This window comes from Eurytemora carolleeae, unplaced genomic scaffold (assembly GCF_000591075.1).
Source record: "Eurytemora carolleeae unplaced genomic scaffold, Eaff_2.0 scaffold994, whole genome shotgun sequence".
Taxonomy (NCBI): domain Eukaryota; kingdom Metazoa; phylum Arthropoda; class Copepoda; order Calanoida; family Temoridae; genus Eurytemora; species Eurytemora carolleeae.
Genome location: NW_019396907.1, coordinates 83,634 through 107,599, shown reverse-complemented (window position 1 = coordinate 107,599; position 23,966 = coordinate 83,634). Strand labels below are relative to the sequence as shown.

General features: G+C 31.3%; 1 protein-coding gene across 3 annotated transcripts; it reads left to right on the top strand.

The window, feature by feature from the left end:
- The first annotated feature begins 1,891 nt into the window (after positions 1-1,891).
- LOC111709966 (UDP-N-acetylhexosamine pyrophosphorylase) lies at positions 1,892-22,792 on the top strand. 3 transcript variants are annotated; one of them, XM_023483949.1, is made up of 11 exons: positions 1,892-1,979; positions 13,228-13,301; positions 14,286-14,476; positions 16,886-17,102; positions 17,791-18,207; positions 18,808-18,873; positions 19,323-19,437; positions 19,893-20,037; positions 20,875-20,976; positions 21,591-21,658; positions 22,046-22,792. In XM_023483949.1, the coding sequence occupies exons 2-11, from the start codon at positions 13,284-13,286 to the stop codon at positions 22,231-22,233; spliced, it is 1,527 nt and encodes a 508-aa protein (XP_023339717.1). In that variant the 5' UTR covers positions 1,892-1,979; positions 13,228-13,283; the 3' UTR covers positions 22,234-22,792. The 3 variants fall into 3 exon arrangements, with proteins under 3 accessions (XP_023339717.1, XP_023339716.1, XP_023339718.1); XM_023483948.1 differs by lacking the exon at positions 1,892-1,979 and adding an exon at positions 6,319-6,426; XM_023483950.1 differs by lacking the exon at positions 1,892-1,979 and adding an exon at positions 8,795-8,818.
- Positions 22,793-23,966: the final 1,174 nt, after the last annotated feature.

Genomic DNA, 23,966 nt, shown 5'->3' with positions numbered 1-23,966 from the left:
GCCCGATCAGTATAATCGTTTTGACGTTTATTCCACACAAACATACAGACAGATATACTAGCAAAGTATACATAAAATCAATGCTTCAATATTTCGTAAACATATTTTTGAAATATATTATTTAAAAAAGTGCAGAAGGATACTAAAAAAATACAAAGCACATATCCGGTTGTCCTATTTGTGCATAAGGTTGTTTATAGTTTTTATAAACGTTTTATACTAAAAACATACCTTTCTTGTAAAAAACACAACGAAGGGTTAAAGCTAACAACATGTTAGTTTTGCACTTTTGAACACGAAAAACAGAACGACAATGAAAAACTACTGTGGGAAAAAATTTGAATTTTTTAATTATAAAAAGTATTGAAAGTATTGTAGTTAATAAGTTGATGAATGCTCTTTCATATGATATAGGAAACTGATCTACTATTGTATTATATCCAGAAAAGGTATAAGTTTAGCTAGGTGTTGGATAGCGTGGTTGTAGTGGATAAATCCATTAAAACTAATGAGAGTTAAACTTACAGTTAAACCCTAAATAAGCCATACATCGAAAGAACTAAAATTCGGTGATGGTGATGGACCAAACCTCTATAGAGTAAAAAAGTAAATGTTAGTTCCACATTTATTGAAAATATATTTAGGTCTGGGTTGACCCTCGTCATATATAATAACCATCAAAATCGATAAAATAAAAAAAATAAAATTGTTAAAAACCAAAAGAAAATAAACAAACAAAAAAGATTATTTAAAAAAAAAATTAACGAACTTTGACGTAAATCGGGGGGAGGGGTGAGGGGGTGCGGCTTGTTACAGGAGGGAGTATTTAAACCTTTTAAAGAATTTGACATAAACAATACTTTTTTTAAAATGATACTGAATTACAATTTACAATTAAATAAAATTATTTTTTCTGTTCATTCCTCTGAGTTCAGTCATAAAATCTCTAATGTATTTAGATTCCTTATCAAATGTCGCATTTTCACTTTCTGATAATGGAATGTTGCAGATATTTAGATTTTTAATTAAATGATTATATAGAGCTCTCTAAAACTGTTCCCGCATATTCATGGCTATTTATTTTTTTTCCGAAATATTGACGACATTTGATAAATTCTTTCGATGTATGGCTCATTTAGGGTTTAACTGTATAAAACTTCATGATTTTTTCCCGAAAACTGCTTGATAATTTGTTAGAGTACACTTTACGTCCACTCCTTGATTGTTTTTAATCTATTTGAAGATGGAAACGATTTTTTAAATCTGTTTCAAAACAACTAAAGGAAAGTTAACGAAGATTCACCGTTAACGGTTATCAGTCAACGATTGTTAGCAATCGTCAAACATACAAATAAAACCACCAACAATCGTTAACGAGACGACAATTAAAAAAGAAAAATGGATCCTTCCTTTTTTATTTAAAAAGTGATCTTTTTCGTTTTTTCTTTGTCAGAAAAGTGAAATGGTTCCCGATCTATGAATATTTCTAAAATTTTCTTCTTAACAGTTTTCCTCCAAGGCTTTTGCAATATATTTCTTAAATCTTTAATCAAAACTTTTAATGGAAATTTCAAAATCGAACCAAGAAGTGATTATATGGAGAGGATTGAGGGAGGGAGAGGCGGATACAGTAATTTAATAATAGGGGCAATTCATAATATTCTCTTCATTTTTCGTAGCTCCTCCCAATGCTTGAGGGGGCACAATTTTCCAGGGGTGAGCGATTGCTCCAAGGGTTTTAAATATAAATTGTAATTTACGTTTTAAGAAATAATCTTTTGTTTTTAGGCGGAGAAAACTTTTAATCCGTTAGGATGATTAAAATGACCTTGAATTAAAATAAAATGCTTGGCAACATTTTGGTTTTGTTTTCTGCTCTTAGAATAACCTGAAGCAATTACCCTTCAACAGTTTAATCTGAACCCTGGTCTAGTGCAGAGGGAAGAATCTGACAGAGGGTTCAATCAAACCTTGGTCAGGTGATCTTGCATTTAATATCAGAGGGTTGGAGGGCAGAGGTGGGTGGGTAGTGCTCACCCAGCTCTCCCATGGGGTTGGAAGGTCCGTAACCACCTCTTCCTCCCAAAGATTTAAAGGAAAACTGAATGGTCAAGATTTCTTTCTCAGAAATATTCGAATTTCTTTTATTTTTATTCGAATTTTTGTTGTTGGATGAATGTATTTTGAAATGATCAAAATGTGATTGAATTTTCATTTTTTGTTTCTTACTAGCCGGGCATTCTGAGCTTTAGTTTCTCTTATTTGTGATGTCGTCTTCATCGGTTTAGTTGTCATAGCAGATCTTTGCAAAATCCAGATTGCAATTTGTTCAAAGTTCTTTAAATTCGATTGTGTTTCTATCATAGATTTTTTATATACAGTGATAACCAGAAAACTCTGGAATAGTAAGACGACTTTGAGAATCAAGTTTTAACTTTAAAAAGTTTAATAGCCATTAAAAACAGCAATTGTGCAGTGTAAACAACCCCATTTCACAAATTTCATAGGTGTTTAGTAAAACTATTTGCCTTTTAACACGATCAAATAAAGTATTGCTATAATGTCGTCTTCTTATTCCATTGTTTTCTGGTTGCCACTGTATTAAAATCGTAAATACTGTGAAAGGCGCATTTCCAATAAGGTATGAGATTTTAGACTTTTGGTTTTATAAATCAGAGTTACACGGGAATATATTTCTTATTGCAGTTTACTTTTAGTTCTTTTAAAATCTCAATATTAAGAAATTAGTTAATCTTGTCTGTCTGTTTGTATCTAATAAATGTCTAAAATCTCTAAAAAAAGTCCAATTTTTTTGTGGTAACTAACACCGTGAAACAAAGAAAAAAAAAGATAATTTGTGTTTAAATTGTAGTTTTAGCACAATTATTGATTAATACACACAACGGCCAACGTCCAAGGAATATAATGTAGATTTAAAAAGATATAATTTTATAAAAAAAAACGTTTGCATCAGTCTTGAATGTAATAAATATAACGTCTATAACGTAAATACCAGCTGGAGAACCCGGCTTTGCCTATGTTAATATTTTTAGTTATTACTCATAGTTACTTCCGCCGTTTACCCGGGCTTCATATTAAATCATGATTTTAGCTGAAGGGTCCGGTGTTGCACGTGGAATTTCAAATATTTAGCCTAAATGTTACCCCCAGGGTACCCACAGATTAGGTCACGCCGTTGCTCATTTAGCCAGCTATATTTGATACATTTATATAATCGTACCAACTTGTCTAGTGTACCCGGGCATGATACCAGTCTAGTGTTTACTCGTACCAACTTGTCTAGTGTACCCGGGCATGATACCAGTCTAGTGTTTACTCGTACCAACTTGTCTAGTGTACCCGGGCTTGCTTTCTGCAACTTAACAGTAAGCATGAAATATATAGACCAGGAACCGTCATATCTGGTCTGGTTCCTGGTCTATATATTTATTGACAGTAAGCAATCCAGTCCACAGTGCAGAGGGATGCAAACTCTTAAGCAAAAATCTATGAGAAATTTTCCAATTTCTTCTTTAATAATCAGGAATAATCGACATCTGGTATTTTCATGAAGAATGAAATAACTACAATTAAGATAATTAAGCACAATTAATGACGCCAATGTTAGATCTTTTATTTATTACTACAGTAAAAAATCTGCTTTCTTGATTTCTGCCGCCTGTGCCTTGAAGCAAAAAAGATGAAAAATTTATGTCAACACCATTTTCTTAAACTATACGTGAAAATGATGAAGTTATTAACTAGTAAAATTGGCATTTAACTAAAATATACGCGTAAATGTCTATAGGGCAAAACAGGTTCATCGGTTCTTGACCTTTAAAATTATTTGCGGAATTTATTCGTCAACCGACTTTTACATGTATGGATCTTGAAACTATAATTACAAAATTCTCCCATGTCCTGCCGCTTTCAAATGTGGTCTGCCTTTTTTGTGCTGTCAATATTACCGGCGGGCGTCATTAAGAATTTCTCCGTATCCATATCTTCTATCCAAAAACTTTAAAACGCCTGAACCGATCGGGCCCATATTTTATGAATGATCAAAATTTCAAGAATTTGCCTCCAACAAAATTTGATTTTAATCAAATTTCCAAAAATTTTGAAAATCCACGAAATTTTTTTATGAAATGAACGAAATTTTTTATGAAATCCGCGAATTTTTTTGTGTTGTTCTACAATGTACACAAGAGAACGTGTTCACAATTAAAATAGAAGATGGGCGTGAAGCGCCATAAAAGCCTAGTATATATATATACTAGGGTGGGTGTCTGGGTGTTTGTCTGTTTGTTTGTATCCAATAAACGTCAAAACTGCTGAACCGATCGGGTCCAAACTTTTTGTGGGACCTCAAATGACCCCAAGGAAGGTTTATGGATGATTAAAATCTCAAATTATATTTTCATTAAATTTTGAAAATCGACGAAGTTTTTTTCATAAAATCTGCAAACTTTTTGTTTGTTTTTGTTTTACAATGTTTACTAATAGAAAATATTAACAATTGAAATAGAAGATGGGCGCGAAGCAAATTGCAAAACTCTTTAGTATTTTCTTATTTACAGAAATAGTAGAGACAACCATCGTTTGTGTGCTATTTATCGGTTATCACTGTATGAATTGAGATAATTGAAACCTTGTGATAAAAATGTTACAGCTAATGATAAATGATGCAAAGAAATCACATCAAAAATATAAACCAGAAATGCAAGAAAACATTCCTCAAATAAAAACACTCTATTTCTGAAGTTTCGTTTTCAGTGGATAACCCTGTAAATAAATTCTAAAATATCAAGTTACAATTTCCTTGTAAAAAATCATAAAAGAAATAAGTCAGCTTAGTAAATTCACGTAGTTGTACAGTGTACATCAGGATTAAGATTAAGTTATGGAATTTGAACAAGGAATATAAACACCAGGAAGTTACAAAAAAACTTCATATCTGGCACGAGCGCTGATCACATAAATTTACCGAAAAGGGAATGCTTCATTTGGCTTACCGTCCCGTTTTGCCTTAAATAGTCTGTCCGTGTAACGTACTGCTTGCTCTAGCTCCTTGAAAGTCGGCCCTTTACTTAAAATGAACCGGAGGTTACAGCGTGATATAAAGTTTTTGAAGCATTTGACTGAGTACAGAATATCAGTACATATATCGCATGGTCGGTACATGTACTGGAACGGTGAGAACATGTGCTAGAACTGCGGCTGATGTACAATTGCATGGTGGGTAAATGTTCTGGCATCTGGATACAAGTACAGGCACTGTGGGTACATGTACTGCCAAAATGGGTACATATTCTGACACTTTGGGTACACGTACTGGCACAATGGAAACATGTTATACTGGCATGGTGGGCGAATTTACTGGCATGGTGGGCGAATTTACTGGCATGGTGGGTACATGTACTGGCAGGTTCATCCTTACACATATGTTTATGAGAGCCATCTTGCCAATGATGAAATTTATGCACAATCAGGGTTTTAATTCTTTTTTTACTAAAGTTTATGCTTTTTTTGTGATGGTCTTTATATCTCGTATCCATTACCGGAGACATATTTACAAAATTGATAATACTTCCTGTTGTTCATATTTTCCAAATTGATAATAATTCCTGTAAATCCTAATATTCATATTTTCCAAGTTGATAATAATTCCTGTAAATCCTGATATTCATATTTTCCAAGTTGATGATAATTCCTGTAAATCCTGATATTCATATTTTCCAAGTTGATAATAATTCCTGTAAATCCTGATATTCATATTTTCCAAGTTGATAATAATTCCTGTAAATCATGTTATTAATATTTTCCAAGTTGATAATAATTCCTGTAAATCCTGTTATTCATATTTTCCAAGTGGATAATAATTCCTGTAAATCCTGTTATTCATATTTTCCAAGTTGATAATAATTCCTGTAAATCCTGTTATTAATATTTTCCAAGTTGATAATAATTCCTGTAAATCCTGTTATACATATTTCCCATGTTGATGATAATGTTTATTATTCATATTTTTCAAATTGATGATACTTCCTGTTATTCATGTTTTCCAAGTTGATGATACTTCCTGTAATTCATATTTTCCATGTTGATGATACTGCCTACTATTCATATTTTCCACATTTATGATACTTCCTGATATTCAAATCGATGATGCTTCCCGCTTTTCATATTTCTTGAAGGGTTTATTTCAAGTTCAATCATGGGTAAATATGCTTTATTTACTCAATATTACAAATTATATTTGCTTAATCTTATCTTAATGGTAATAAAGTTTCTAAATAAAATGTTTTGAAAATATATATAACCCTGGGTTAGAGGGTTTGAATAGTTCAGTTTACTGTAATCAGTTACCGTGAATACAGGCGTACGCAAATATATTGCTTAACTCTCAGCTAATAGGAGTGAAAGGTATCTCTAAGCTAATAATAATAGTCAAACATGAATTATAATATTTACTATAAAATGAACACAATCAAAGACGATTTTACATTTTTTTTACCAAAATTAATTTTAGATCAATATTTTTGATGGTTTTGAGCAAGAAATATATAGACCAGGAACCACCACATCTCATGCGTCAAATCTGTGTACCGCAGTGGGAGGAGATCAAAACAAAGAATTCAGGGGCAACTCATCATTTTTGAGGGAAAATGGCCCAAGGGGTGGAATACAAATATATTGCTATTGTATTTTCCATATTGATCAGAAAGCCAAAAAGCATAAGTATTCGCTCTAACTTGATATTAACTTGTTTTTGTTAGACTGTAATATCACATCAGAGCTTAAGTCCTTTCCCTTCAACTTCTGTGGGGGCACTGGGTTTGTTTACATTCCTCCCACAGTGTACAGTACATAACATGCGTCTGAGTTGGACGTTCCTGTATATAGTTTCTTGGTTTTAAGAAAGGTCACTTTAATGGTTGATTGGATTTTAACAGGATATGGTCTGTATAATCCATATATGTTTAACCGTTCTATTCTGTCTAGTGTCTATAATATTACATATATGTTTTACAGTTATATTATGTCTAGTGTCCATAATATTACATATATGTTCTACAGTTATATTCTGTCTAGTGTCTATAATATTACATATATGTTTAACAGTTATATTCTGTCTAGTGTCTATATTTCAGATGTGTTTAACAGTTATATTCTGTCTAGTTTCTATAATATTACATATATGTTTAACAGTTATATTCTGTCTAGTGTCTATAATATTACATATATGTTTAAACCGTTCTATTCCGTCTAGTGTCTATAATATTACATATATGTTTTACAGTTATATTGTGTCTAGTGTCTATAATATTCCATATATGTTAAACAGTTATATTTTTTCTATTGTCTATATTCCATATATTTCCTAACAGTTTTATTCTTTCTAGTGTTTTTATTCCATATATGTTAAACAGTTATATTATGTCTAATGTCTATATTCCATATATCTCCTAACAGTTATATTCTGTCTAGTGTCTATAATATTACATATATGTTTTACAGTTATATTCTGTCTAGTGTTTATAATATTACATATATGTTTTACAGTTATATTATGTCTAGTGTCCATAATATTACATAAATGTTTAACATTTATATTCTGTCTAGTGTCTATAATATTATATATATGTTCAACAGTTATATTCTGTCTAGTGTCTATATTTCAGATATGTTTAACAGTTATATTCTGTCTAGTGTCTATAATATTACAAATATGTTCTACAGTTATATTATGTCTAGTGTCCATAATATTACATATATGTTTTACAGTTATATTATGTCTAGTGTCTATAATATTACATATATGTTTAACAGTTATATTGTGTCTAATGTCTACATTACATATATGTTAAACAGATATAATCTGTCTAGTGTCTAAATATACCATATATGTTAAACAGTTATACTATGTCTAATGTCTATATTCCATATGTTTCCTAACAGTTATATTCTGTCTAATGTCTAAACATACCATATATGTTAAACAGTTATATTATGTCTAATGTCTATATTCCATATATTTCCTAACAGTTATATGCTGTCTAGTGTCTTTATTTCATATTTGTTTAACAGTTATATTCTTTCTAGTGTCCATATTTCATATTTGTTTAACAGTTATATTCTGTCTTGTGTCTAAACATACCATATACGTTAAACAGTTATATTATGTCTAATGTCTATATTCCATATTTTTCCTGACAGTTATATTTTGTCTAGTGTAATATTTGTTTAACAGTTATATTCTTTCTAGTGTCTAAATATACCATTGTTGACAGATAACAGCAACACGCTAGACAAATCCGGATAATAGGCCGGTTAGGATTCTGATGGGGGTGTTTATTATCCCCAGACAATCCTTTCCCGATGGCCGAACAATACACACACAACAGAGTAACCCCGTCACAGAAATTCGATAACAAAATCTTTATTTCCTAAAAAAATAACATAGATTATAGATCATGGTTACTTGTACAATGTTATAATAAATCGAGATTCTGGGAATAAGACTTGACCCTACTCTGTTCACGGCTCTCTTTCTTGAAAACATCTGAAGTTATTTTTCCCAATTTCTCTGCTTCACCCATGCACAAGCTATCGACGGAAAAAACGACTTAAGAATTTTTAATATTTGTTCTTTGTGATGACATGTTTTAATATCGCTCCATGGGTTTGGACTGCTTTCTCCTTTCCTACCAGCTTTCTTCTACAGAGAAAGCTGAAGTTTTGAAAGGAGAAAGTATGTTTTTACTAAACACAGTCTGGGACTGAGATTACTAAAAACATCATGAAATATGTTCAGGTTCCAGTTTTTAGGATTCTTAACATATACAAAGGAATATTGTTTGTTTTATTAATGAATAGCAAATAAGGATATAGTTTTTTTTTATTTCAGAAAATGTGCTATGAATAGTTTTTACACTTTACACCTTTATCAGATAAAACAATTAGAAATTTCTAAGCGATATTTCTTAATTAATTGAAATAAGATGACGACAATTATGCCACAGTTTTCTGGTTATGTACTGGCATGAAATACGTTTAGACAATGACTTTAGAACTTTAGAACCAAAATAAAAAGAATTCCTATAAGACTAATTTTTTTCCTTATACTTTGGTTCTTAAACTTATACTTTGGTTCTAGAACTATAATTTGGTTCTAGAACTTATACTTTGGTTCTAGAACTATAATTTGGTTCTAGAACTTATAATTTGGTTCTTTAACTTATACTTTGGTTCTTAAACGTATTCTTTGGTTCCAGAACTTATACTTTGGTTCTAGAACTTATACCTTGGTTCTGAAACATATACTTGAGTAATAATTAAATCGTGTTATCACCACGGCTTTAAACTTTGCTTGTATTTGAACTATACATTAATAAATATTTATTTTAATCCAATCAAACATTGGAGTTTATGACAATTTATTAAGTTTAAAATAATTCCTTATCTTCGTAAAATGAATCCGGGTTTATATATCCAGCTTTAACCTTGGTCAACGCTAGAATGGAATTTGTCACCGTACGCACAGATGTTCAATCAATCTTACGTCATTATTGGACATATATTTTACCTTGGCACGCTTTTAACACCTACAGACTTTGCGTTGATATCATGAAATGGTGCTGAGCAGTTAACAAACAAAATATTTTTTCAATTGCCTCTTTAGGGCCTTTTTAAAATTTTCCATAATAAGAGCAAACAACCCTCTTTTTTCATTAGACCCTTAATTAACTGACCTAATTTTACATTAGTCCATTATAGTGCTGAAAATATCGATACATTTTTTTAAAAACTTTGTGAAAAAACGATATTTTTCTGATTAAAATAATGATTGAATGTCTAGAGTTTTCAATGAACCTTTTATCTCTTGTTACTCAGAATAAATAATGATTGTTTGAAGTTTTTTTTCTTAAAAATTTTGGTAAAAATGCATATTAAATTGATTTAATGAATAGCAAAGGTTAAAGATATGTGTAATATTTGTTTGCGTATAGATAATACTATTAAACGTACGAATCTGCATTAAATTCAGAATTGCCCAGCTTTTTTTAATATAAACCTCTTCTAGGCTACATAGTAGGCACATCATTTAGAGCAGAGACCAAATTGAATGAATTTGAGCTAGGTGGTTGAACCATCTTTGCCTGCTCAAATTCAAAATTAAAGATTCTTGAGGATTTGAATCGATGATCCGGGATTTGAACAAGGGGTAGGTAGTTTAGAGACCTATCCAATTATCTAAATTTGGTCACCGGACATTTTTTAATGACGGAACATTAACAAACTAACCTCGTTCCATAAACCCCCCCTGAACCATTCAGATTTTATTTAAATCTTTTCTAACTCTCCTGAAATCTCAAAATCTTGTCTTTTCCTCATCTTTTACACTCGTAAATTAGGATATTTTAGACCTTGATCAATTTGAAGGGCATGGCATGCTTTAAAGCATGCTTTTGTTCTTTAAAAAAATTGATAATTTTTAATAATGTTTACTCTACACTAAAGGATTCTGCTGCAGAAACTATAAAAGAGTTTGTTAAATAAAAAAGCACACGATATTTTCTATGTTATTTGGTAAAGGTTATGTCAATCGGACATGCTCCATGGAGGGTCACTTAAAATTACAAGACTGCATCTCAACCAAGGTTGTAATGCAAGGAAAGTTAATTGCAGTTGCGTATACTCGCGTACATATTGAACCCAGTTCTCTCTTGGCAGAATTTGTAAACAAGAATAGATGCATGCAGTGTTTGTTTAGTATCCGAGGAGGTTAACATCATTAAATTGTGATAATTTTGATAATTTTGATAATTCACATAATAGTTTCCTATGGCCAGAATATTTCATTGATTTTTTATGTGAAAGATGGATCCCATGTCAGGCTTCGACATCCGTCTTGTGTTTACATTACCGCCCATAGGCAGTATACTGCAGTACAAAAGATGCGTACACCTCAGAAATAACTTTCCTTGCACTACAACCTTGATCTCAACCATAAGTTTCTGACTCTCAGTGTATTGACCCTAACCCAGGAAGTATCCACTGTATCTACTCTACCCACTATAACAATACCGGTATTTAGGCAGGGATGTCTTGCGTTCTCAAATATCATTATGATTCATTTTATCATTTAGAAGGCTATTTCCCTCATTTTAGAAGTACCATAGAACATTAAAATTAAAATTAACGATTGATCTGTCTCTGTTTTTAATCGAGAAAGATGTTTAATTACTACATTTCTAAGATAACGGTTTAAGGATTCCGGCTGCTTTAAAAAAACGTTTAATATGTAATTTAAAAAAGGTTAAAAGTATCCCGTTGCTTTTAAGAAAAAGGTTTATTGGTTTAATTTGTATTTTAGATAAAGGTTTAAAGATTCCGGTTGCTTTTCTGTAAAAGTTCTGAAGCTTTAATTTGTATTTTAGATGAAACTGTTTAAAGATTCCAGTTGGATATAAGAAAAGAGTTTTAGGGTCTAATGTGTAATTTAGATAAAGGTTTAAATATTCCAGTTGGATATAAGAAAAGAGTTTTAGGGTCTAATGTGTAATTTAGATAAAGGTTTAAATATTCCAGTTGGATATAAGAAAAGAGTTTAGGGTCTAATGTGTAATTTAGATAAAACTGTTTAAAGATTCCAGTTGGATATAAGAAAAGAGTTTTAGGGTCTAATGTGTAATTTAGATAAAGGTTAAAAGTATCCCATTGCTTTTAAAAATAAGGTGTGAAGATTTAATTTGTATTTTGTATAAAACTGTTAAAGATTCCAGTTGGATATAAGAAAAGATTAGCAGGTTTTATTTGTATTTTAGATAAAGGTTTAAAGTTTCCAGTTGCTTCTGAGAAAAAGGTTTTAAGGTTTAATTTATAGTTTATGTAAAAAGGTTTAAAGATTTTTGCTGCTTCTAAGAAAAAGGTATAAAGGTTTAAATTGTAATTTAAATGAAGGTTTAAAGTTTTTAGTTGCTTCAAAGAAAAATATTTGAAGGTTTATTTTAGATAAAAATGTTTAAACGTTCTATGTTGTATTTCAGATACAAGTATTTGCTTTATTACGACGGATTAAAATATGATATATAATTACAATAAACGTTTAATGTTACATACTGCAAATGATAGTTTTTTAATGATCTGAAATAGATTGAAAAATTGGAATATTTGGGGCTGAAATAGAGGAATTTAAGTTAGTGGATTTATCAAATGTTTTGCGGAATTTTCCATGTCAAACATATTTTGCGTTTATGAAGGAAAACTTGAAATATATAAATTTAAAAACTTGTTTCTTGGTATGCCATTCAAAGTCATATTTGGTTCTGAGATTGATATTTAATAATTAAAAGTTCAATATATCATTATCTTAACCAATTAATATTTCATAAATTTTGAGAAATGATATAATTGTCTGAAAACCATGTTCAAATATTTTGAAATCCAAGCATTATCTGAAAATGTGCTCAGCATAATTTTATATGCAAAAAACTACATTTTGCGAAGATAAAAAAAGCTATCAATATATGTAAGAATAATGCCTAACTATATTTATTATAATTGGAATAATATCCGAGTGTAATGTAATTACTTATTTGAAATGATAAGTATTGTATTTCATAATAAAATCAATTTATATATTGATCAACATTTATCAAGATACAGATTTAACCACAAACGAAGAGACTTGAACGCCGACCTAAAATTCTCAAATATAACGATCTGAAGGTCGAAATTTGGTTTCTGCGTTGCTATAGCTTTAAAGGTATTCACTTAATCATTTGACAAAGAAAAACAGGTTTAGAATACCAAAGAGAATAGACTTAGTATATGCCGTACAGTCGTCTATGAAGTCTCATCCCTTGTTGGTAACCCTGTACAATTTAAATATTTAATTTTCTTTCTAAAAAGTTTTAAAATTACTTAATTATTGGACATATACAGACTAAGGATGTCTTTCTGTCGAACTTTCTTGATCCATTTTTTTTCGGCAGATTAGTGTTCTACAGTCTGATTTGATCTGTTCTTAGAACTCCTTCAAATTAGATGTATACCGTGCATAACAAGAAAGGGCAGAACTGAGTTCTATGAGAGCATACAAATGTCTATAATACTTGGCTGAGTACTGAGTAGATATTTAAAATAATACTAATAGTAAAAACACATTACGGTTTTCATGGGTGGACCTGTTTCAAAACATATAAAACTTTCCCTGTTTAGATTTGAGAAGAAATATTGGAAATTCGCATTCAGTCGTGTCTTAACTTGGGTTCACTATGCAAGGAGATATGGAGGTAATTCATCTTTAAAATATGTTAGTCACAGCTTTCAATTTTTTAGCGTGATAAATGCATGAAAATTGTGATTGGGAGGGGAGGTGGGGGGGGGGTTTCGGAGGCCATTGTTTTTTTACAATCTAGAAAAATATGATATTTTAAGGTATATAATTTTTACAATTTTGCCTTTCTAAATTACGAACAATTTTTATAAAAATAAATGAGAAATTATTCAATTTTGATTTGAGAAAATGTTCTTGAAAACATAATATTTAAAAATTTATGAAATGCTTCTAATCTTCAATCTTATGTAGTTTCCGATAATATATTTTGTTCTTTGATATAACACACAAAACTTTTTTGATTTCTTCTAATATAGTTTTGCGATTACAAATTTTGTTTATGATGTGTCTTAAAACTTTAAAATAGTTAAATTATATGATAGAATTTAATTAGTTGGCCGCCAGGTATCTCTGCTCTCGATGTTTCTGCATATCATTGCATGGTTCCACGTCAGAGAGACACCTAGCGGAGAAATTGAAATATCGACTATATACGAATGCGTCGAAAAATACTCAATGAAAATAGGTTGCAATATCTGAATAATTTCTTTGGAATTAAATTGATCCGAGTCGTATATTGCAACTTTCTGAATTTGTTTGAACGCTACGTTCTTCAGTATGAGTCGTTCTTAACAATTTTCTCATTCTAGACGCAACAGATAGAAGTAAGATTAGTAGCAATCACCATCGAATATTTTTCGACGTAAGCCTATACCCCCTTTCATTTTTCGCGAACACTCCCTATATATCATTTTATAAAATACTGGGTGAGGTGCCCAGCGTTTCCCGTTGTATTTTGAAAACACTTCGAAATTTCGAAATTTGAAGAAAAATGAATTCGAAATATAAAAAAAAAATACAAGTTTTAAAACAATCAGATTTTTGAAGATCTTTTTGCCTTTTTTACACCTGGGGTACTGTATGAAGTGTTGTTGTCCAGGTTGGATCTATGAGAGCTGAGTTGGCTAAGCATGGTCAGGAGCATCTCCTTAATCACTGGGATTCTATCTCTACGGAGGAGAAGAAGCTCCTGATGAAGGAGCTCCAGGAGCTCGACTTCAAGGAGCTCAACGAGTACTTCAACAGAACTGTTGGGGAGCTGGAGTCTGCTGGACAGAAGCTGGATGATAGGTTAGTTAAAAATATATTCTAACTAGCGGAAGTGCCCGGCGTTGCCCGAGAAATTATAGAAATGTTTTTATTTTATCGATAAAAAAATAATTTTAATTTTGAAAAAAATATTCAAATTTTGAAAGAAAAAAATCTTGTTTAAAAACCCAATGATTTCCTTAAAAAATGTCAGCCAAATTTGGTGCAGCCATTTAGCCAGCTATAGCTAACATTTGAATAAATGTCTATGTATATGATCGAAGTGCTTTTTATAATAATTACCCTAGCCTAGAGCTATAAGTAGTCTCAATAAGTAGTCTTTGCAGTAAGGTGCGAACTTTGAGATATGTTGGGACTATTTTTCAGTTTTGACCATTACATCAAGCCAGTAAATCCCTAAAAAAAATCAGCAAGTCAGGTCCTGTTCAGTATCAAAGATTTAGATAGAGACTTAGCTTTAAACTAGCAACCTCTAATGTCGTACGCCTTTGATATTGCTATCTTAAAGGGAGTGTTCACGAAAAATGAAAGGGGTATAGGCTTATTGCGATAAAAAAGCGCTTTTGATCGCTACTAATCTTATTTCTATCTGTTGCGTCTATAAGGAGAAAATTGTTAAAGACGTCTCATACCGAATAATTAAGCGGCCATACAAATTGAGAAAATTATAACATACTACTTAGACTGTAAAAAATCAATTTAATTTCAAACAAATCATTTAGATATTACAACCTATAGTCATCGATTATCTTTCGCCACATTTATATATAGTTTATATTTTATAATATTTTATTTTTTAAAAAACGTTTTCAACGGATTTCGATCGATGGTTGGTGAGTGGTGTGCGGCATTCTTAGATAGTTGCGCAAGCGACAAGAGAAATAAACAAATTAATTAAAAAAATATTATAAAATATAAACTGTATACAAATGTGGCGAAAGATAATCGATGACTTTAGGTTGTAATATTTGAATGATTTGTTTCAAATTAAATTGATTTCTTTACAGTCCAAGTCGTATGTTGCAATTTTCTCAATTTGTATGGCCGCTAAGTTATTCGGTATGAGACGTCTTTAACAATTTTCTCCTTATAGACGCAACAGAGAGAAGTAAGATTAGTAGCGATCAAAAGCGCTTTTTTATCGCACTAAGCCTATACCCCCTTTCGTTTTTCGCGAACACTCCCTTTAATAAATCATGTTAGATCAAATAGTTTGAAATAGAAGTGGTTTACGCCATCAGGTAGCTAAAATATTAAGAAAAGACAACTTCTTCAATTTATCTTTGAAACTGTCTTTATCATAAATTAGCTACGTATGTTTTTTAAGACCAAATATTAAAACCTGGTTTTCCTGTTACAAATTTCCGCAGATAGATCTTATAAACATTGTTAAAGCGTAACCTTGAATGTGCTGATGATGATTCCAGTTCTCATAATTGTGGAAATTTCTATTGATTTAGACTTGAATCAACTCTTAAAGGGACTCTGGACGTAGTTTCAAGTAACTCTCCTTTTTTACAGTTGAATTTTTGATTTACATCAGTGCTATGGAAATCTTGTTTTATTTTTTGGTTTCTTTTCGAACATGACTTTAAATTTTGGCTGCAGAACCAATTGAAAGAACTTGTCGGAATTTATAACACACAGAATCTCAAACAGGTGTATTGCCCCTCCCCCAGCCTCTTCCCCCTGACTCTTCCATTCCAGCATAAAATATTCATTCATCTTCACCCAGCTTATCACAAAAAAATAAACCTTGAAATAATAAAAATAATCCAGAAGCAATAAAAAGCGCGCTAGCTCTCAGATTATAAAAAATCAGGGAGAAAAAGTTGAGAACTTAAAATTATCATAATCAAAAAAATTTATTTTTTTTGACAATTTTTTATGATTTATCTTTTTTCCTACTTAACACCCTCAACTAAGCTTTCGGTGTGAACTGCATTGATGTGCACTCTAACCAAAGAAATAGCTAGTGGGAGTTAAGACTTAGTGGAAAGTGATTTAAGATTATAAATTGTAATTAAATTATTGCCGGCTTTTTGAATGATAGTCGCTCAATGGAATTTTGTTCCCCTGAATATATTCCTGACTCGCTTAAAATCAATATTTGTTTCTAATAAATATAACTAATTGCCTGATAAGACTATAATAAAAAAATCTTTAAATACTATTAAGTTTAACTGCCTGGAATATTAACTTTTGTGAAAAAAATTGGATAATATTTGTTTCCTATCTTTCCTGAACGTATTGTCATAATTTGATTCATAGTTTGAGATATCTAAAGTCTATGTCATTCCGTTGCAAAGAAACAGGGAAACGAACATCAAAGTTTGTGTTGAAGATTCAATTGTTGCCTATATAAAGTTTGGATTTAAAAATTGCCATGAATAACTTCTCTCCTGATTTTTAAATGTAATTTTTATGTAGGATGGAGCCCCTTGATGAGGACCAATGTGGAGCTATGGTTAAATCAACTAACGAGGAGCTGGACCACTATGAGTCCTTGTCTATGTCTGAGATCGGAGAAGGACGTGTTGGTATCCTACTGCTGGCAGGAGGACAAGGAACTAGACTGGGAACTAGTTATCCTAAGGGAATGTATGATGTTGGTTTACCATCAGGGAAAACATTGTTCCAACTTCAGGTGATAATAATGTTTGTATGATGTTGGTTTACCATCAGGGAAAACATTGTTCCAACTTCAGGTGATAATAATGTTTGTATGATGTTGGTTTACCATCAGGGAAAACATTGCTCCAACTTCAGATGATAATAATGTTTCTATGATGGCGGTCTAGGCTCTCCAAGCTGGGAGAGTTTTCAGATCTTTTCCTTATCTTATTTTTTAATTATACAATTGAATAGCTAGAAGTAATTGATCTACTTAGACTTAGTTGAACCACTTTTCTTAAATGACCGGTTTAAGTTCTTAAGAAGTGGTTTGAATTAGTTTTGAAGTTCAACTACTTCTAGCTAAGTTTGGTCTCTGGACTGACCCAAGGGGTTCATGGTTACCCACAAAGAATAAGACGTTAAAGACGACTGCACGAAATGTATTTAGTCTTTAAATTATTATATTTAAGATTCCCTGCAGTTGTAAATCAAATATATATGCAACCAAATGATTTTATAACTATGGCAGGAACCCGAAATAGTCTTGCAGGAGTTTAGGTCGTCTTTAAAATTTTCATTCTTTTGTGTATAGTGTATAATATATGATTAAAAAGAATGCAAAAAATACTTTGCTCCAAAATGTTCTTTAAAAAATCTGCAATTGCACAGTAAATCCAGCTAAATTAAAAACTAACTAATTTATCCATATTTTGTATCAGGCTGAGCGTATTCTGAAGCTTGAAAGATTAGCTGCGGCTAGAACAGGAAAAGACGGAAAAATCACCTGGTACATCATGACCTCAGCCTCTACTGTCGGCCCCACCCAGGCCTTCTTCAGCTCCAACAACTACTTCGGGCTGAAGCAGGAGAACATCGTTGTATTTCAACAGGGAACCCTCCCTTGCTTCACGTTCCAAGGTAAGATCCTCCTGGCAGAGAAGCACAAGCTGTCCAGAGCTCCTGATGGGAACGGAGGACTGTACCGTGCTCTCCGGGTTCAAGGAGTACTAGAGGATATGAAGAAGCGTGGTATCAAGAGTATCCAGCTGTACTGTGTAGATAATATCCTTGTCAAGGTTGGGGATCCAGTATTCATGGGATACTGTCTAGCTAAGGGAGCAGAGTGTGCAAATAAGGTAATTTTTATAAATTTACAGTGGTGACCAGAAAAAAGTGGAATCATTATCTTCTTATCATTAAATATTTTTCAACTAAAAATATTTACCAGTTGATAAAACCCCTTTCATTCAAAGTAAATTAACTTTTTCGCAAACATTTTTAATGCAGACTAGCAAATATGGATGATTCTTCCATGAGGAAAATAATTTTAATATCTTAAATGTAACACTAAAAAAAACGTTTTAACATTTTACGAAATTTTATCTCTTACAAAGTTCCTTTACATTTTTAAACATTTTATATTTCCAACTACGTTTTAGTCTTTCAAACTTATAGAAATCACTTATTTTTCACTTTTTTGTTAAATGTCTGATCTTTCATTCTTTTAGTGAATTATCTGTTTTTTAAACAAAACAAAAACACGTTTTTTCATCCATTTGCAAACATTTTTTTCTCAAGTTTTCACTCAAAAATTGATATTTCTTATGAAACATTTTCATTCATCTCAAACTTTTCTAGCAACATTTTCATTTCTTCCATACATTTCTAACAATATTTTCATATCTCATTAAACATTATTAACAATATTTTCATTTCTCCCAAACATAAATGTTAAGGTTGTACGGAAAGGGTTTCCTACGGAAGCTGTTGGTATAACATGTAAAGTGGACGGACACTATCAGGTCAACATTTTGTTTAAGTTTAGTTGATTTACCGACAAATTGGGTGCACGTCCCCCTCCACTACAAATTAAAGTTTTACATCCCTTCCCCTCTTGAAAGATTGTCGTACCAGAAAGAGATTTCAGCCTCTTAATTTTAATCTTTATTAATGTTTTTTTTAATTCCTTAAAAAATTCTGTTATTTTCATCTTACACTTTCTTTACTTGCAATTATTTCCTAAATAACTTTAATATTATGTATTTAATATATCGTGCTGTATATTTCCTTCTTTACTCCATTTATATTTTCATATATCCTATTTCCTTTGTCTACCTTTATCTTGAAATATGTAAATGTAAACATATGAAATATGAAATTCGTGTATTTTTTAAAGAAGATTTTTTTTATCAAATTATTTTAATATTGTCTTTGCTTTCAATTCAATTGATCGATAAAAAAAATTGACTAGGTGGTAGAGTACTCTGAGATAACGAATAGTTCTGCGGAGCGAAAGAACCATGATGGAAGTCTGGTGTACTCTGCAGCAAACATCTGCATACATTTCTTCACCTTCGAGTTCTTAGGTCAGAAGAATATCATTGTTTCTTATCTTTCTTTCTTGTGTCTGTCTTTTGTACATCTTGTGTCCATCTTGTGTCCATCTTGTGTCCATCTTGTGTCCATCTTGTGTCCATCTTGTGTCCATCTTGTGTCCATTTTATTTTCTGATTATCATACTATCTAGTTGTCTTACTATCTAATAAGTTGTTGACTATCTAGTTATCTGACTATCAAATTGTCTAACTATCTTACTATCTGCACATTTCTTCCCTACCCATCACATTTTTTATCTTATTGTGTAATTATCTTAATTATTATTATTGATTTTTCTTGAAATATATTATTATTTTATTTTTATTTTTATTTTATAGGATTAATATTCTATAATCTTTTTTCATTTTCTTCTGTCATCTTGTTATCTGGTTATTTTGCGGTCAACCTGTTTCATTAAAAATAAACGGTATATTTATTTGTTTAGAACGAGTTGTGACAAAGAACGAGAAATCTCTTCAGCATCACGTGGCCAAGAAGAAAATTCCGTTCGTTGACGAATCTGGGGAGATTGTCTCTCCGTCAACTCCAAACGGAATCAAGATGGAAAAGTTTGTTTTTGATGTCTTCAGGTATAAATTGGAAAAAGTAAACGAAAAAAAACATGTTTTTAAATTTTTTCGAGCCTTTTTTATAAATGAATTTGCAGCTTTGGATCCTTAATTATTATAGATATATATATCAACGTACAAATTTAGTATTTCCAACTATTAGAGTTAATGTCCTAAATTTCAAATCAAAGAAACTTGAAATAATTTTCCTCGCTGAAATCACTCCTTGAGCTGCGCAACGTACCGTTAAGAAACAGTTGAGTTTCCAATTATCAATGAACAAAATTAACCGTTCTGGAAAAAAACTAATGGAAATTATGAAAGAACGAACAGATGTTTTTTAAAATAGCAATAAAGTTAACAGCAGCTAATTCTTACGGTTTTAATTTCATAAAAGATGCATGTACAAATAACTTTTTTCTATTGATTTTATAACAAAATTATATCTATATTTCAAATATAAAGAAGCAAAACTCTCGTTATCGGGATCGAAAAATTGATAACTTCTTTGAACGGGAAAACAAGGGACTGCCCTGTTATTAGTGTTATTGTTAAAAATATTCCTATTCGTAAATCTATCTTAAAAGTAACCGAACGATTGTGAATTTCTTTTAAAACTTATAACGCAGTTCTACTAGGCAATCATTCTGAGTCTTATAAAGAAACTAAATTTACCAGTTTAATGTGTTTTTAACTCTTGCATGATTACCCGCGTACTATTTCCTTCTGGGTTTAAAGTACAAACGTCAATTAAGTAAGAATAGTGATGCATCAAATATATGCATTGCATATTTTAATTGCTTCAAACAATGACGCAAAAATTATTAATTACATTTTATCAAATTATATAAATTTCAGGTTTGCGAATAATTTCGTGGTTTGGGAATGTCTCCGAGATGAGGAATTTGCTCCCCTCAAGAATGCTGAGGGAGCTAAAGATTTCACTCCCTCTTACTGCAGGTCAGCATAGATTATTCCCTTTCAGTTTATACTTTTGCATTCACACCCCTCTATTTTCCTTTTAATTCTAGTTAGTTTCACTCCCTTCTAATCCAATTACTCCCAACTATTGCATTTCATTCCCTTGTGATTGTGATTCACTTGTGATTGTACTCTCTTTCTGTGAAATGTACTCACTTCTTGTGTATTGTGCTCTTTTTAAATGCATATACTACCTGCCACTGCAATGCACTCCCTTCTCGTGTATTTACTCCCATGTGCAATCCACTCCCTTCTTGTTTATTGTGCTCTTTTTAATGCATCTACTACCTGCCACTGCATTTCACTCCCTTCTTGTGTATTGTGCTCCCTTTTAATGCATTTAATACCTATCACTATTGCACTCCCTTCTCGTACATTACTCCCTTCTTGTGTATTGTGCTCCCTTTTAATGCACATACTACCAACACTGCATTGCACTTCTTATCGTGCATTTACTCCCATGTACAATCCACTCCCTTCTAGTTTATTGGTCTCCCTTCTAAAGCATTCTCTCTCCCTCATATCATAATGTCATCAAGTTTATGTAATGTAGACTGTAAACCCAAATATTTAATAAATGTTTTATTATTTAGAAATGCACTTCTCTCTCTACATCAGAAATGGCTAAAAATGGCTGGAGCACAGATAGTTAGTGGATCAGGTTTTAATATATTTATTTATTATCTTTATATTATATTACTAGATCCCATATAGACCAGGGCAAATGGCGGAGCTCAACCCTATCTTTCATTGTATAAAAGCCTTCAGAAAAATAGCACATTTCTAACAATTATACTTAAAAGAAAAGAAAGAGAAAAAATCCGTAATTGTTCCATTTAAAAAAAAATATTTTTCTCTCTTTATTTAACTAATCCGTTTCTTATTTGTTCCTACGGATTAATTTTATTGCCACAGGTCGATAAGAAATCGCGAAAATTTGTGACAGCTGATTCAGCCCTTAATTGCTTTAAATTAAAAGTGTTCATGTAAACATGGAATTCAATCGTTTTAGATTAGCGTTAACTTAAGTTAACATTACTTAATCCAGGTACTGAGTATCCTCTGATGACCAGCCCGGCTAGTGAAGGAAACAATAACTCTGAAAGTATTGAGGACGAACCCGAGGTTGTCCTCACAGAAATCTGTCCTCTACTCAGCTATGCCGGAGAAGGACTTGAACCACTAGTCTCGGGAAAAAAGTTGACACCTCCCATTCATCTTACCCTTTCCTCATGATCCTTCAATATACCCTTTCCTCATGATCCTTCAATATACCCTTTCTATGATCCTGCAATATACCCTTTATTCATGATCCTTCAATTCACCCTTTCCTCATGATCCTTCAATAAATCCTTTCATCATGATCCTTCAATATATGTTTTCCTTCAACTAGAATCTCCTCATAAACCTCAAATTCACCTTCCTTATTTATCCTATTCTCCTTCTTCTCCTAAAATCCTCCAAAAATGCTCAAGCTCCTGAAGTAAAACTAACCCGATGCTTTTCTGTACTTATCCTTCATAACTCCTTCGTTAACCTTTATATAATATAATGTATTGTAAATATATATATCTAATGTATGAGGAAGTCCCATTGAAGGATATTAAAATTTATGATGCGAGACTAAATTGCTCCGAAACCCCCCAAGCACAAGAAGAACCATTTTATAAACAATATATATATGTTATGTGGCATTACATAAAGTAAGAATATATCTGTGATTTTATTGATTATGATTCTACGAAGATTTTATACTTTTACTTTGCAAAATAAATACTATATTTTATAAAACTGATATTTATTGAACATTTTCCGCTAAACCTATTTTTCAGGAGTAGAGGACATTCAAGCTATTTTATGAAACTATTGTGTGCTTTATCATTTAATATTCACTTCATGGTAAATTTTATCATAGACATGCCATGAAGTAATCATTATTGTATAAACTTTTTCTAGAATTTCTAAATTTTCACGTTATTATTTTCATATATTTATGCAGGGTGTCTTTAAAAACGTTTTTTTTTATACATAAAAGTGTCGATGGCAGATCGCCATAGGGTTGTCTCCCACCATTGAACTTACACTCGGCTCTTAACTTAAGCGGAAGGGATCTCGAGTGTAAAATCTCAGATTTACAGTGATCATTACCATTACCATTACCATTACCATTACCATTACCATTACCATTACCATTACCATTATGGTTGAACTAGAGGTATTAGCACACAAATTTAAGCATTTATTGCGGGTTTATGACAGTTTGAATTCTGCCATTTTGGCTTAGTTGAATTCGTTATGTATTTCATAAAAAAAAATCCTTACAAAAAATTTGAAATTCTATAAATTGATAAAGCTGATGTGGACATTCATTGCAAAAATGTGATACTGGGTATAACAGCTGCGAAAGATATCGTAAACAATAAAGACCATTTATAATAAAATTATGATAAAAATAACAAAGTGAAATTAATTCAAATCAATTTTTTTACTCTTCATGACAGAAACAATCTGACGAGGGTCAATCCAGACCGAAATATATTTTATGAAACTATTGTGTACTTTATCATTCTTCCTCACTTCATCGTAAATTTCATAATGAACGTGCTATAAAGTCAAATTAGCTTATACCTTATAGCATCTGTGCAATAAAGTTTTGATTGGTTCCCGGATTTTCTCCAAAAAAATTAATTCATTTCCAAAATAATTTTTTCAAATAAACTCAAAATAAATTGAATTCAACTTTATATTTTGACTTCCGCTTTGTTTCAAAGCTTATTTGATCTAGAAATAGCCATTGAAATAAGACAAAATTAAATATCGATAAAGAGAAAATTTCTGTCCAAAAACTTTATAACACTGCGTACCAAATAAGAGTTATAAATAGTTATTTCAATAAAATGTGAAACTAAAATTTACTTTATTTAATTTATCACCATCACCAAATTTAAAATTTCAAATCCTTTTTCTAC

Excerpts from the sequence above, each read along its gene's own strand:
- LOC111709966 (XM_023483949.1), top strand. Across the intron at positions 18,874-19,322 it reads AAGTGGACGGACACTATCAG|GTGGTAGAGTACTCTGAGAT; the intron begins GTCAACATTTTG and ends AAAATTGACTAG. Across the intron at positions 21,659-22,045 it reads ACAGATAGTTAGTGGATCAG|GTACTGAGTATCCTCTGATG; the intron begins GTTTTAATATAT and ends TACTTAATCCAG.